Genomic DNA, 13,709 nt, shown 5'->3' with positions numbered 1-13,709 from the left:
ACCACCCTTGTCCCGCACACCTTCCTGTGCTCTCTCTGTCCTCAGTCCCCAGATGGCTGCAGTGGGGAACTAGGTCCTGGAAGAGGAAAGGTCACAGGATGGAAGAAACCTGGGTCTCTGAAGGACTGTGTGGAGCAGAGACATTCCAATCCACACTAGACTGTAATGTCAGAAATAAAGTTTTGGCTTAAGATTTAAACCAAACTTCAAACTCAAAGCCAAAGAGATTCAGGGAATAGTGTATAAACTAGCAGTTCTAAGAATGTTTCATAAAGTTCCTCATTTCTCTGAAATTTTAAAATCTACTATTTTTCAAGGGTCAAACCCTACCTCCATAATGTTTTATCTCCTAAATAAGTGTTTAGAGAAAATTTCTAAAAATATTATTGACAATTACAGATTAGAGCTAGGTTAAAGTTTATATACTCAAGTTTCTTCACCTAATGAGGAATGCATTTAGTAGAAAAAGAAAGAGAGAGAGAAAGGAAAAAAAAGAAAGGAAGAAAAAAATGGAAGGAAGAAAGGAGAAGAAAGAAAAAACTAAACAGAAGGAAGAAAAACCAAAAAAAAGCTATGCTTTATTATTGTGTATACAGCTGTGTACATGTATGATCTTTCTATTCACTTCCTGAAGATTCCTAGTTACAGAAGTGAGAATAGTAAAACTTAAATGTTAGTGACAAATATTTTGGTGAGTGTCTTATGGCTCCCTTTTAGTCTCAAGCCACTGATTCCCTTTGAATCAATGTTGGATTAAGCCAGCAGGCCTCCATACTCTAAGGAGATTTTTAGCAAACTCTTAGGTCAACTGAATGTCTCAAGACACCTTTGAAGGGAACCACATCAGGAAGCACAGCCTGGGGCTGCTTGCACAGGATCTGGCGGACCAGGCAGTGAGCATCAAAGGCACTGAAAGATCACAAGACCAGCTCAAAGAGTTCCTACCTTAGAAATTTGTGTAGATACTGGCGGCTGCAGGGAGACCAGGAGAAGACCCCATTGCGTCCTGCCAACGTAGGGGACATGATGTTGCCCTCGGACTTTTTGCACATGTTCCCTTCTCCATCATGAATCATGCCAAAGCTATGAGAGAGAGAGAGAGATGTTTCTTTCAGGAAAAAAAAAAAAAAAAAAAAAAAAAACCAGTTTAAATTATCTAATACCCTCTAACAATTACAAGTCAAGACTGTGAGACTCCCTCACCCCTGTATGCTAGGCAGGCAAAAATAAAAGCCACAACAGCCAACTGGTTGAGAATATTCATGTGTTCAAAGACAGTTTCTGAAGAATGGACCATCCACCAAATTGCCTGAGAGTGTACACCAATATCAAAGCAGAGTAAATGTCCAGATGCCTGAGTTTTGAATGGGGTGGAGGAACTTGGGATCCTCTTGATTAGGCTAACACTGCTCAATGTTGCTTCTTTTTCTCCACACTCTTTTCTGCTCAGCAGGATCGTTAGAGTTTCCATGGGTGTTTGTTGGAAATATAGATGCCAGACTTCTACCCAGGAACTGTTGACTCAGAAAAGAGAGATCCAGGCGTCTGAGCTTTCCAAACAAGCTCCCCAGGTGAGTTTGATGCTCACTGCAATTTGGGAACTACAAACAGCTACTGCAACTCACGTGGGCTGACATTCTGTCTCTAGCCCCACCTGGGGATGTTCCAGCTCAAACTATTAGGCCTGCACTACTGGAGGCTGTGATGGATGGGCAGCGCTTGACCTGCATCCCTCTGTCTATTTGGAGAGAGTAGCTCCACGGAAACCCAACAGATGACTATGGCTGAATGTATCTGTGGGTGTCGTTTGAAGCAGCATGGGTTACTTTTATGTGAAAACCACACCACTTTGGAGATCCACACCTGGCTTAGAGTACAGGTACATCTCAAGCTACAGCAGCTATAGGAACCCTTAATAGGGGCCATCAGAGGTGTTCAGAGCCCATGATGCCAATCAACACTCACTTAATAACACCTGAGAAAATGGAGCTGTGCACCTGGGAGAATCACATTTTCCAGGGCTGCTACCTCCCTCACCAGCAGGTCTGCTTCTTCTTCTTAACCAGTGAAAGCTGTAGGAGAGCCCTGAGTGCACTCAAGGCTCATTTCAATGATCCCATTTTCAATTATCCTAGAAGAACACAACATACTTCCTTGGGAGATGTTATAGCTCCGAAGACCTCCCATTAAGGTAAATACATTCTGTCAGAGCTAAGCCACTATTGCCATTAACGTCTGCCACCTAGTCATTGTATGGATTCCCTGAGCACAGGGTCCCATTGGTAAGATGCAGAGAAAAGGAGGAAGGCAAGAGAGAGGGAAAGCAAAGAAGGACATGGTGGTTTCTAGTTATGGGGGACATTATGCTGCCAAGAATTCCATAAGGAGTGGACAGAAGGCAGCAGGGACAGGAAGACACCAATGTAGGGGAAAGTCAGCTCCAAACGGTGTCAAGAGAATCTGTACTTGTTACCTAGGCTGAAGACACATTTGTCTATTTAACTGCGTTGCTTAGAGCTATTTAGTAATATATTACTAGAAAATAATCAACATTTATAAGCACTCACCATTTTACAGCTGTTATGGTAGGCTTGTAACCTATATTCTAATTTAAAACTCAACACAGTTCTATAAGGTGGCTTTAATATGAAGACAGCAAGACCGAGGACTGGAGAGAGACTCCATCCAGGGTTGCAGAGTCAAGGCTGAAGCCTGGACACTTTGGTGTCAGGGCCTAGCCAGGATTCATGTAATAGTGTAACCTGAATGTGATTGAAGACTGTATCCAAGGAAATCTGGCGTGCAAACACTGCTGAATTTCTGCAAAATTCCTGATCAGTACCAAGGATGATGTAGATGTAGTCATTTTAGCCTCCACCCATTCTCTGAAGTTCTATTAAAGGCAATTAATCAAGGCCAGAGGAACCGCATGGCAGAGGAAATGTGTCATGGCTGTGAAAAAGATTCAGGCTGAAATCCCAAATGGCAGGCTGCCTTAGGGAGAAAAGGGGGAACACAAAATACCAAACTACCCTCCCCTGTCTGGCCCTTGAGCTGCTAATAATGAAGACACATTATGGTCCAGAAATTGCCCTTGAGAAATTTGCTACCGCGTCTACCTATCTTTCTAAGGAATTCAAAATCCACAATGTCCCAAGTCTGGGGAAATCTTGGTCTTCAACTTTTACATTTAAAGTATTTTCAATGATTTTTTTCTAGTATCAAGTCTCAAACTCTGATGCATCAACATCTGAGAGATACACAGCACAATGTAGCTACCCAAGCCTGCAGTGGTATAGTTCTAATTTTGTAGGTTGAGGGTTAGGACCTGGCTTTTGGGCATATTCTAACACACCCACAGGTGATTCTGATGTCCACCAAAATCTCAGCACCACTATTTCACAATTTGTGTCTCCAATCAGTACAATGCCCACATTTGTAATGCAATGAATGCCAGCAGATCAGCATAAAAGTAGCACACAGTGATCGCATTTAATACCAACATTAATAAAATCACAGAAGAATGAATAGAACACATTTTGAGATAAGGTTGCTATTTGGCAACAAAGAAATATAACTATATTCAAATTATGCAGACCAGAGAATGTATCTTGCTCCTGTGCACCATAGTACTTTAAAATGGTTATCATCCCATTTGCTAAAATCGTAAATATATTTTATCTTTTTCTCCCTTACTAGTTCATAAGTTTCTAAAAGACAGAGACTCCTCTTAACTAACCCACTGCCAGTGGACTTGACGGTACATAACAGGTCTCTATTCATGTTTGTTGAGTGAAGAAACGACAACCTTTCCAGCTATAACATACCCAGACATAAACCTAATTTCAGATTAAATTGAATTTGGGAATTGTATTTCAATGTCATGCTTTTATTGTGTTCTACAATATTTTTGAGTGATTCAATTACTCTTGGGAAGTGTTTGTTTATTATTAATGACATACTGAGAATGCTGAACAGCCAACCAAGTGTTCATAGAAGCTGTATCACTTATTTCAGGCTGTTCAGGCAGTAGTGGTTAAGGACATGAGACATTCTTTAAAGAAACCATGGGCCAATGTTATCTGGATGTCAAAGTCTACCCTTGGCATAATGATGGCAACCACAGGTAGGACTGAACTGCCCCGAGCCCTGACGCAGGCTTCATGCAGGCGTGTGGAGAAGCACAGCTCATCCTCCATGACAGGCAGAAGGCTGAGCTGAAGACAGCAGTCGTGGGGAACTGAGGGACATGGTCAGGGAACATAATGGGAGAGAGCATGGACTGTGGAGGTGGAGGGACCTCAGTCAGGGTCTTGGCTCTGTCATTCACAAGTTGCTTGATATTGGGCAAATTACTTGACCTCTTCCAAGCCTTGGTTTCGTTATATATAAAATGGGATAGTAAAACCTTCCTAATGAACTGTACAGAATGCCTGGGACTGTGCACATCACAAGGAAAATTCAAAACTTCTATTCCCTTCTATGATCCAAATGGGGTCTTGGTCAAGTCACATAACACCTAAGTGCCATTCATGGTGGGTATGCGTGTGTGCACGCACGTGTATGGGAAGGTCTGGCCAAATGTCAACGGATTTCTAATACTTGTTGGACACAGAAACAGAAAAGAAATCCTAAGAGGAAAGACAACCAATGTAAATGGTAAGAAGTGATGCTCTGACCTACCACAGCTCCCCAGAGAGCAGCCTAACAATCCTCAGTCCAGATGATGGTTAGAGGGGCTGGCTTTCTCCAATATTCTTCAAGTCTTTGAAAATCACCATGTGCCTGCCAGGTGCACTGGAAGATGCTCCAGACTGATGACAGAGCACAGCCACAAACGGGGTGGAGGCACTTGTCATCATCAAATACTGAAAAGGGCATCGCTAGTGACTGTGGGTGAGCTGAATGGTATTTTCAGGTTAACTAGTAGTGACACCAATAGTGACACCAATGCTGCTTTTTTTGTTTTGTTTTTGAGATGGAGTCTGTCTCTGTCACCCAGGCTAGAGTGTGGTGGCATGATCTCGGCTCACTACAACTTCCACCTCCCGAGTTCAAGCAATTCTCTGCCTCAGTCTCCCAAGTAGCTGGGATTACAGGCACCTGCCACCACACCTGGCTAATTTTTGTATTTTTTAGTAGAGATGGGGTTTCACCATCTTGGCCAGGCTGGTCTTGAACTCCTGACATCATGATCCACCCACCTTGGCCTCCCAAAGTGCTGGGATTCACAGGAGTGAGCCACCATGCCCAGCCCAATGCTGCTTCTTTTAAAAAGGCCTCCCTGATCGTCCCTGTGTGGTCTCTTGTAATACCAACAGCTCTCATTACTTGATCTCTTGCGTGGCATATCTATTTAATCTTTTCTCTTAAACTTTCAAAGGGCGTAGATCACAAGTCTTTTTATAGACTCCTACACAATGCCTTGCTCTCGGAATGCAAACTGTGCCCATAAACTAGGGAAAATGCAAGAGACAGACTGATGAATAATGAATACTTTTGAACACAGTTAACACATTTGTTTTAATAGAGCCTTAATGGTCTCAAATGATAATGCAACTTAGCTATTTAAGCCTATTTTATATAAGTGGAATGTATACAGCTCAAACAATGCAACCTAAATTACACTTGCATATATGAACTACGGAGCAAATAGTGCTCTATTGATTTTGCAGATGGGAAACGTAGGTGAGAGCTGTTAAGGGGACATTCCCTGGTCACCACCAGCCTGCGGTAGCACTGTGCTGATCCAGAATCTGAATCCCAGAGCCCCACCCATCAAATGACATGACTTCCCTTAGCAAATGGGAATTTTTCAGATGGATTCATGCACAGATGACATATTCTCCCAAAGGCGCAGTTCAGGCCTTGGTGTATCTGTGCCAGTGCTTCAGCACCTGCATTAGCAAACCACATGTCCTGTGTCAAGTGATTTAACATAACCAGGAAACTCTCCTTTTACCACCAGCTTAATACAAATCCCAATTCAATCTGTTGTACTACAGGAGAATACATATCTCAGTGCTGGTTCCAGTCTCTGCTCCTCTCTTTCCAACACAAATCCAAACACCTGTTCTTAGTAATTTCTATTTTTAGGTCACATTCCCCAGAATAAACTACATGACATTTTGAGATTAAAAAAACAAATGGAATTTAGGAGCACAGATTGGATGGACACTAACTAAAATCTTTATTTGAGTTAAAGATTAGAAACCTATGGCTTGCAGGCATGCAGAAGTACTCCTCCATCCCAAATAATGTCCTCTGAATGTCAACAGCACTGAAAAAGTAAAATTTACCTTTGAAGCAGGATGTTTTACATGTTTTTTACAGTAAAAGTCATAATAAATACAGAATTGCTTTTTAATTCTTGAATTACAGAACTCAAAAATTTGACTCTGCTTGGAGCTCATTGATAAAAGCAGACTGCTGATGCTCTGATGTTTGTTCCATGCATCAAACTTACCATTCCCTCTTCCAAAAATTAAACTCACTAAATAAATGAACTGAACAAATGTGTTTATCTTCAGTTCAGTTCAACTAAGATACATGGAGTTTTATTATTGAGTCTTACACATCACAAGCTTTCTCATTTGAAGTGGTGGTCACAGCTAACAACTCATTTGAAATGTTTACTCCTCACGTGTTGCTTGCTCATGCCCTGCATCACTCATTCCCCTACTCCATTCATACACATTTGCTGAATATTCCACACAGTCTCCCCTAAGTTAGCGAGGGCAACAGAGGGACTGTCCCCAGTGGTCTCCATGGTTTGAGCTGTACGTGAAATTGCTCGGCGAATTTTACAAAAAGTGCTCCACAAAAAGCAGATATTACTATTGTCATTACCATTACTACCGTTACTATTAGTACCAATCATTTTGGCATTTAGCACATGATAAATACAATATATTTCCTATTTTCTCAACATGGGCAGAAGGGTTTTCGCTGACAAGCTCCAGGTTCTCTGTTCTAGAGAACTTGAAGAAGTCAGGTGTTCAAGAAAGATCTGATACTTTCTGGCGGTTAATCCTGTATTAGCAACGGGACTCTCCTTCATCCACATGTAGGGCTTATTTTTCTATGTTTTATAAACGGTCTCATTCTGTCACCCGGGCTGGAGTAGAGTGGTGCAATCTCAACTGACTGCAGCCTCAGCTTCCTGGGGTCAGGAGATTCTCCCACCTCAGCCTCCCAAGTAGCTGGGACTACACAGATGCACACTACCATGCCTGGCTAATTTTTAAAATTTATTGTAGAAATGGGGTCTTACTATGTTGCCCAGACTGGTCTTGAACTCCTGGGCTCAAGTGATCCTCCCACCTCGGCCTTCCGAAGTGCTGGGTTTACAGGTGTGAGCCACCGTGCCCAACTGAGCTTCTTTCTTTATTCACATCTAGATTCTGACCTTCCAGGAAAAAACATTTTTTTTCTTGTTTGGAGAAAATCTTTTTCCAACTACATCCAATTTGAGTGAGGAAAGGAAATAGTAATAACTGACTTCTAAGAAAAATAAATGCCAACATCGATACTTGTTTGGCACTGAAGACCCACTGAGGGCCTTGTGTTGGATGCCTCGAGTTTAACTTAGCTAAGTTCACCACCTGCAACGGCTGGCACTGCCAATGCCCATATCTCAACTGCTTATCAAACGTTCACTGGCTCAGCCCTCAGTGACTTAAATATTTCTTGCCTTGATTGTTTAATTAAATTCAGGTATGGTTCAGAGGACAGCAAGAGCTTCATGTTGTTACAATAATGAGGGTTTTTGAAGTTTTAACTCTAGCAGACTATTAAAAATACAACTATGATTCAGCTGAAAGCTTTATAAAGTGAAGGTGTAATTTTCTAAGCAATGAAATAGTCAATCATTACCTGCAATGATGAAGGGATCAGTAATAAGATATGAAGCTTCATTTTTCAGGTCATCAGTTTGCACACAGCCAAAGCGTGCAGAACCTTCGCATTAAACACAAGCGCATGTGTATACACACGCACACATACACGTACACACACACACACACACACACTGCTTTGAACAAGTCTGAGGCCTCAGTCCATTTTCCAATAATGGATGAGTTAGCTTTGCAAAACCACAAATGACAAACACTTGCCTTGGTTTTCCTTTTGCCAATAAAATCAGGTTGAAATTTTAAAAAAATAAAAACTTACAATTCCTGGTTGTAAATTTTTCTAGGAGAAATTTCAAGTATTGTTTCAGCATAGCAGGAAAATATTTGCATTCCAGCTGGTGGTTCTGGTATTAATCAGGGTGATTGCAGGAAGTCTCCAGCTGCTTGGGCAGCAAGTGGGCCCTTGAATTTTTTATTTAATAGATGGCACTTCAAGGTAAAGCAGCTCACAGAATTTTTAGCCCCAGAAATTGTATTAAGAATAATAGTTTCCACAAATAATTGCTAGAAATTGTTCACTCTACAATTGTAAGCATTTCATGTAAGGTGAAAACACTAATGACCCACTGCCCATTGCTGAGGCCACCAACCTAGGACTGGCTTCTGTGTTGAGCCCCCAGGCTGGTGGGGCTCCCTGAGACTTTTATTTCAGAACCATTAACGGTGCAGTCAGAGGTGGAGTAACAGAGGCAAATCAGTTCCTAGAGGCCTGCCCGATCTCTTATCAGTACCCATGCTTCCAAACTCTGCTTGGAGTACCAATGAAAAATAGCATCTCTATAAATTGTAAATATATATACACAAACACACACACACACACACACACACACACACATACATACATACAAGAACACAAACACGAGGGTAACAACAGGAAGCAATGGGAGGGTTGACACTGTTCTTCATCATTTAGAGTCCCCTGTTAGCACCCAACCACGGAATGAGATCAGCCCACCAGACCAAGTTCAAAACACAGGACAGAGGAATAGGGGCAGATAGAGCTATCCTCAATCTTAGGCACAGGTGTACACAGGAGTGTCAGAGAAAGACCCAGGGACATGGAAACTTGTACATTGCTGTGGCTTTAAAATGTGCATAGCCTAAGCAACATGGTGAAACCCCATCTCTCCAGAAATTACAAAAATTAGCCAAGCATGGTGGTGCATGCCTATAGTTCCATCTACTTGGGAGGTTGAGGTGGGAGGATTGCTTGAGCCCAGGAAGCAGATATTGCAATGAGCTGAGGTCATGCCACTGCACTCCAGGCTGATTGACAGAGTGAACCTGTCTCAAAATAAGTAAATAAATAAAAATAAAATTTGCATGATGTGGCACATAGAAACAGAAATCCTAAGTGACAGCATTTTATAACTGTCAATGGCATTCTCGTTGGATATATGTGAATTCCCTTCATGGACTTGATGTGATAAGTCAATATTTCTATGGAAATCATCCAGTAAGGAAAACACATGGGACGTCATCCTCCCATGGAGATGCACTTACTTGTGTCCAGACTCATGGGCAATGGTGAAGGCCAGTCCAAGACCTGTGTCTTCATTAATCGTGCAGCTGCGATATTTACTACACATTCCACTTATGGGTGCAAATCCTATGAAGGACAAAGATCAAAAGAATACAGAGCAGTGTTGTAATAAAATAAAGCATGGTATATTTATTTTCTTCCCCTTAATGAAATTTAGTTCTTGTGTTCATATGGGGAAATATGTAATGGGAAGCACTTAGATAACCATATAAAGGGCATTTGATAACGTAGGGGAAGGGATTCCATTCCAGGGAGCCCAAAGACTCTCTGTATTGTGGAACACAATTCATGGTTCTATGTAATGTTCCTGGTGCAGGCTCTAACTGGGGCAAAACAGAGAGGGGAATCTATTGCAGATGGAGGAAAGTCTTTGCCTTATTCTAAACATCTATGTTCCCAAAAGACCAAGTGAAAAAGTGCTGTAGAGAACGGGTGTGCTGGGCGGTCCCCAAGACCACCCCCGGCTTTAATGATTCACATCTGTCATAATGAGCATTTGTCCCACTCACAGTTATTATTTAATATTGCAAAAGGATACAGGAAAAAATCAGCCAAGGGAAAACACATGGGCAGAAGTCAGGAGAAAAACAGGCACACACATCTAGGGGTCCTTTCCCCGCAGAGTCACACAGGATGTGCTCTCTTCCTCAGCAACGAGTAGTGACAGTGACGGTGAATGTTGTCCACCAGCGTCACTCATTAGAAACTCGGGGTCCAGGGTTTTCTCTGGGAGCTGGTCACATAGGCACCCACTGCCTGAAGTGTGCCAGAATTCTAGACCCTCAGAAGGCAACCACACTGTACACACAACGTAGGCACAATGAGCCACTGGTTGGAGGTAGGGCAGTGGGAGCCATCCTACAACCTGAGTTCTCAGAGGCCAGTCAAGAGCCAACGGGGTAAGCAGACCTGTCTAAGGACAAGCAGCCAGGACACCACGTTAACTTGTTTTTGTACAATAAGACTAACTGCTGTTAAATTGGGTTTTATCTAAAAGTTTTTATAAATAAAACCCCTTCCTCCCTAAGAACTTGGGAAGAAATGGAGAGTTAGAAGAAATGTTCAGCAGAGTCCTGGTCAGTAGCACAGTGTTTCACACAGACCATCTGGAAAAATCCCAAAGTGCTGCCTCTAAGTCACACCCAGCCCTGTAAATGTCTGAAACACTGCTAAGATTGAGACACAGACAGAGAAGTGAAAAAAATAGGGAATATAATATGGTCATAGTAACTCCACAAATACACATCAATGTACTATTTCCACTAGATAATGAGAAAGCCTTCGATCTACCCACCCCATCCTCACAAACAGTAGAAGAAACAGAAAAAAAAAATACATTTATTATGTTAGAAGAGATAGGAACTCTGAAATCTGTGAGAGACATTCACTTGCTCAATAATCACTCTTGATGAATGCAAACACACTTCTATGTTTGGCTACAGTTTGTACAGGGAAGTGGGTCTTTACACCTTCACTAAGAAGCTGCTACTGCTTATTAACAAGGAACAAGGGCAAAAATACTCAACACTGTGCCACGGCCAGGGGTGCCCATTCCACACATGGTCCTCACACTCTGCTGGAGGTTCTCACCCAAAGTGTCACAGGGCTCATTCTTCCAGGAACATATATCCAGGCCAGTCAGTAAGATGGCGTGGTCATGACGAGTCCCATCTTTCCCCATCAATCCAGACTGCCACTGGCAGAAGCTACTTAAGGTGTGGTCTGCGTGATGACTTATCACCAGCCCTGGCTGTGCAAGAGACAAGGACCAAGGACCCCATGATAATGGAGAGAAAACATGTTATAATGCATTGGCATCACAGCAAACTATCATTGACCTGGATTTCAAATACATGGCTGGATCTGGATGGCATATAAGTTAATGCAGGTATTTTATGTATTCTATAAAACCTGTACAGATCCAGTGTACACATTTATGGACGTTTCTCTAGTTCCATACATAAACAATTGAAATGTATCTGGCCGATCCTGAATGCATGTTCAATGACCCAAGAAAGATTACTTCTGCGCATGAACTTTTTGTATTCAAAAATCTTTAAAAAACACTTTTCAAAATTAAGTAAAGCCACAGAATCATGTATACCTGGCTTTGCACATACATATACAAAAACACGTCTAGACAGCAATACGTTTATCTCATAACCAAATTAAGCAAGTGGGATTTCCAATAAATAAGTCTTTTAATATTTATTATTACAGTGTTCAATGAAATATATTTTCTTCAAAGGCAGTATATTTCTGAGAGGAGGTAGGTCAGTTGGTAAAGCTTTATTTCTGGAAAATAAACTGCAACTAAAAGGAGACTTTGCAAGCCATGTTCAACTTCCTCTGTCTCTATCAAGTTCGGATAACACAACAATGAAGTAACAGGGTGTAGAACATTGGAACTCTTGGGAACGGAAGAATTTGAGACATAGAAGAACATGCATCAGAGCAGGCTGCACCAAGGTTTTTGAATCTTATTCACCGGCATGCTCTAGTTTCCTATGGCTGGTTGGACAACACCAGGTTTAATTACCTCAACTTCAGGACACTGGCTTGTTTAAAGCTTTCACTGTTAGAATGTTGTATTGAAATTTTTTCTCTCAGTCACTGAATATGTTTTCTGCTGAAATGTTTATTTTGTTTTTCCAGAAAGTCAAATATACCCAAGTTAAATGCTACACATAAACACGGGGGCATGCCTTGCGTTCTTTAGCAGGTGATTTCCAGGAAAACTGCATTAATTAAAGTTAACACAGGTGTACGATCAAACGATAACCTCGCTTATTCTTTGCAGCTTGGATGAATTCCAAGGTGAAAATGTTTTAATACAAGGAATAATTAACCTGTCACCTGAGAAGCCCGGCATGTTCAGCAGCCCCCTCCCCAACTGCGCACTCACACAAAAGACAATGAGGTCGTATCTTCCCTGACTAGTCAGACTAGAAATAGCCCGTCCACACATGCCCCCACCCTGCACAGAAAAAGAGCAGCATCCCAGGACTTTAACATCGAAGGTGTCTTAGATCTTATGAATGATCTCAGGTTTCATCTAAAAAATTCTTTGTTTTATAAATAAGAAAACTGTGGCTAAAAGGAGACTCTGAAAATGTCAGCAAGGGTGGAGCTGAGGCTGGGCACTTGGCTCCTGTCCAGCACCCACTCTTCTTCACCCAGTCAATGATTAGCTTGGGGAAAAATGGAAGTGAGAGCCTTTTGTGCCTATAATGCCTCCCCATTACTTATGCCGCGAGGTGTTCATGTCCATCCTCACTGTGAAGGGACCACCTCTATGCATTTACAGGGGTCACAAATGAAGGCAAAGGATCTTTAACCCACTGCTACCAAGATCCAGCGTAATCTGGGTTTTTAAAGCATGCAGTGAGGGAAACGCACTTGAGAGTCCATAGAAATCTTAATAAAAATAAAAATATCAGACTGCAAATGGTGGCAAATGGTGAGGGTTAAGAGCTGGGAGATAATCGAATAAAAAGCAGAAACGGCTCATTGCCACTGGCATCCTGAAAGCTCATGATGGCTAAGATATATTGTGTGCTATGTATTCGTAGTGTGTGTCCCACCTATATGCTGAAGGCAGCTTTTACATGCCATTTTCTTACAGGCCAATTAAAGGATAATTTCTTACCACTTTTGCACAAAATAAACCCCACAAAAACTCCAAGAAAAGTTTAAAAGAATTGAAAAGACACTCATTTGCAGTAAAACACAAAATATTAAATACTTGTTGCCCTCGAGAGAGAAGAACCCATAGAACAATTATATTAAAGAAAAACGCATTATTTTGCCTTTACTTTTCTGGGAGTAGAAAGAGTAGATAGTTTCAAAGATGAACTACCTGTTCATCCTCTAGAAGAATCAGACCTACAATTGCAATGTTGATGTTTCCTCCTATTGTTCCATCTTTGAATAAAGCAGATACCTGAAAAGGACAGGAAATCCATGTTAGCCCCATAAATGGCATTTCCCCCCCTACTTACTAATGGGCCTAGAATCCAAAGCTCTTGTTCTTCAATGACAGAGCAATGTTAATTTTCTTTTTTTTTTTTTTTTTTTTTTTTTGAGACGGAGTCTCGCTCTGTTGCCCAGGCTGGAGTGCGGTGGCACAATCTCGGCTCACTGCAAGCTCCGCTCCGCCTCCCGGGTTCACGCCATTCTCCTGCCTCAGCTTCCCAAGTAGCTGGGACTACAGGCGCACGCCACCATGCCCGGCTAATTTTTTTGTAATTTTA

At 41.8% G+C, this 13,709-nt stretch overlaps 1 protein-coding gene across 3 annotated transcripts in view; it reads right to left on the bottom strand.

Annotated features, from left to right (window-relative positions):
• ADAMTS16 (ADAM metallopeptidase with thrombospondin type 1 motif 16) overlaps positions 1 to 13,709 on the bottom strand; it is a 180,502-nt gene that overhangs the window by 117,041 nt on the left and 49,752 nt on the right. For all 3 annotated transcript variants that reach the window (XR_012414501.1, XM_005556567.5, XM_045393523.3), the window contains exons 6-9: positions 13,316 to 13,399; positions 11,047 to 11,206; positions 9,417 to 9,522; positions 946 to 1,083 (exon numbers count right to left, since the gene is read on the bottom strand). Coding sequence is in view for 2 of the 3 variants with exons in the window: in XM_005556567.5 (XP_005556624.3) it covers positions 946 to 1,083; positions 9,417 to 9,522; positions 11,047 to 11,206; positions 13,316 to 13,399 (488 nt within the window). In the remaining variant the exon portion in view is untranslated. The remainder of the gene's footprint in view (positions 1 to 945; positions 1,084 to 9,416; positions 9,523 to 11,046; positions 11,207 to 13,315; positions 13,400 to 13,709) is intronic.

This window comes from Macaca fascicularis, chromosome 6 (assembly GCF_037993035.2).
Source record: "Macaca fascicularis isolate 582-1 chromosome 6, T2T-MFA8v1.1".
NCBI classification, from domain to species: Eukaryota; Metazoa; Chordata; class Mammalia; order Primates; family Cercopithecidae; genus Macaca; species Macaca fascicularis.
This window is presented reverse-complemented; position numbering and strand designations above follow the sequence as displayed.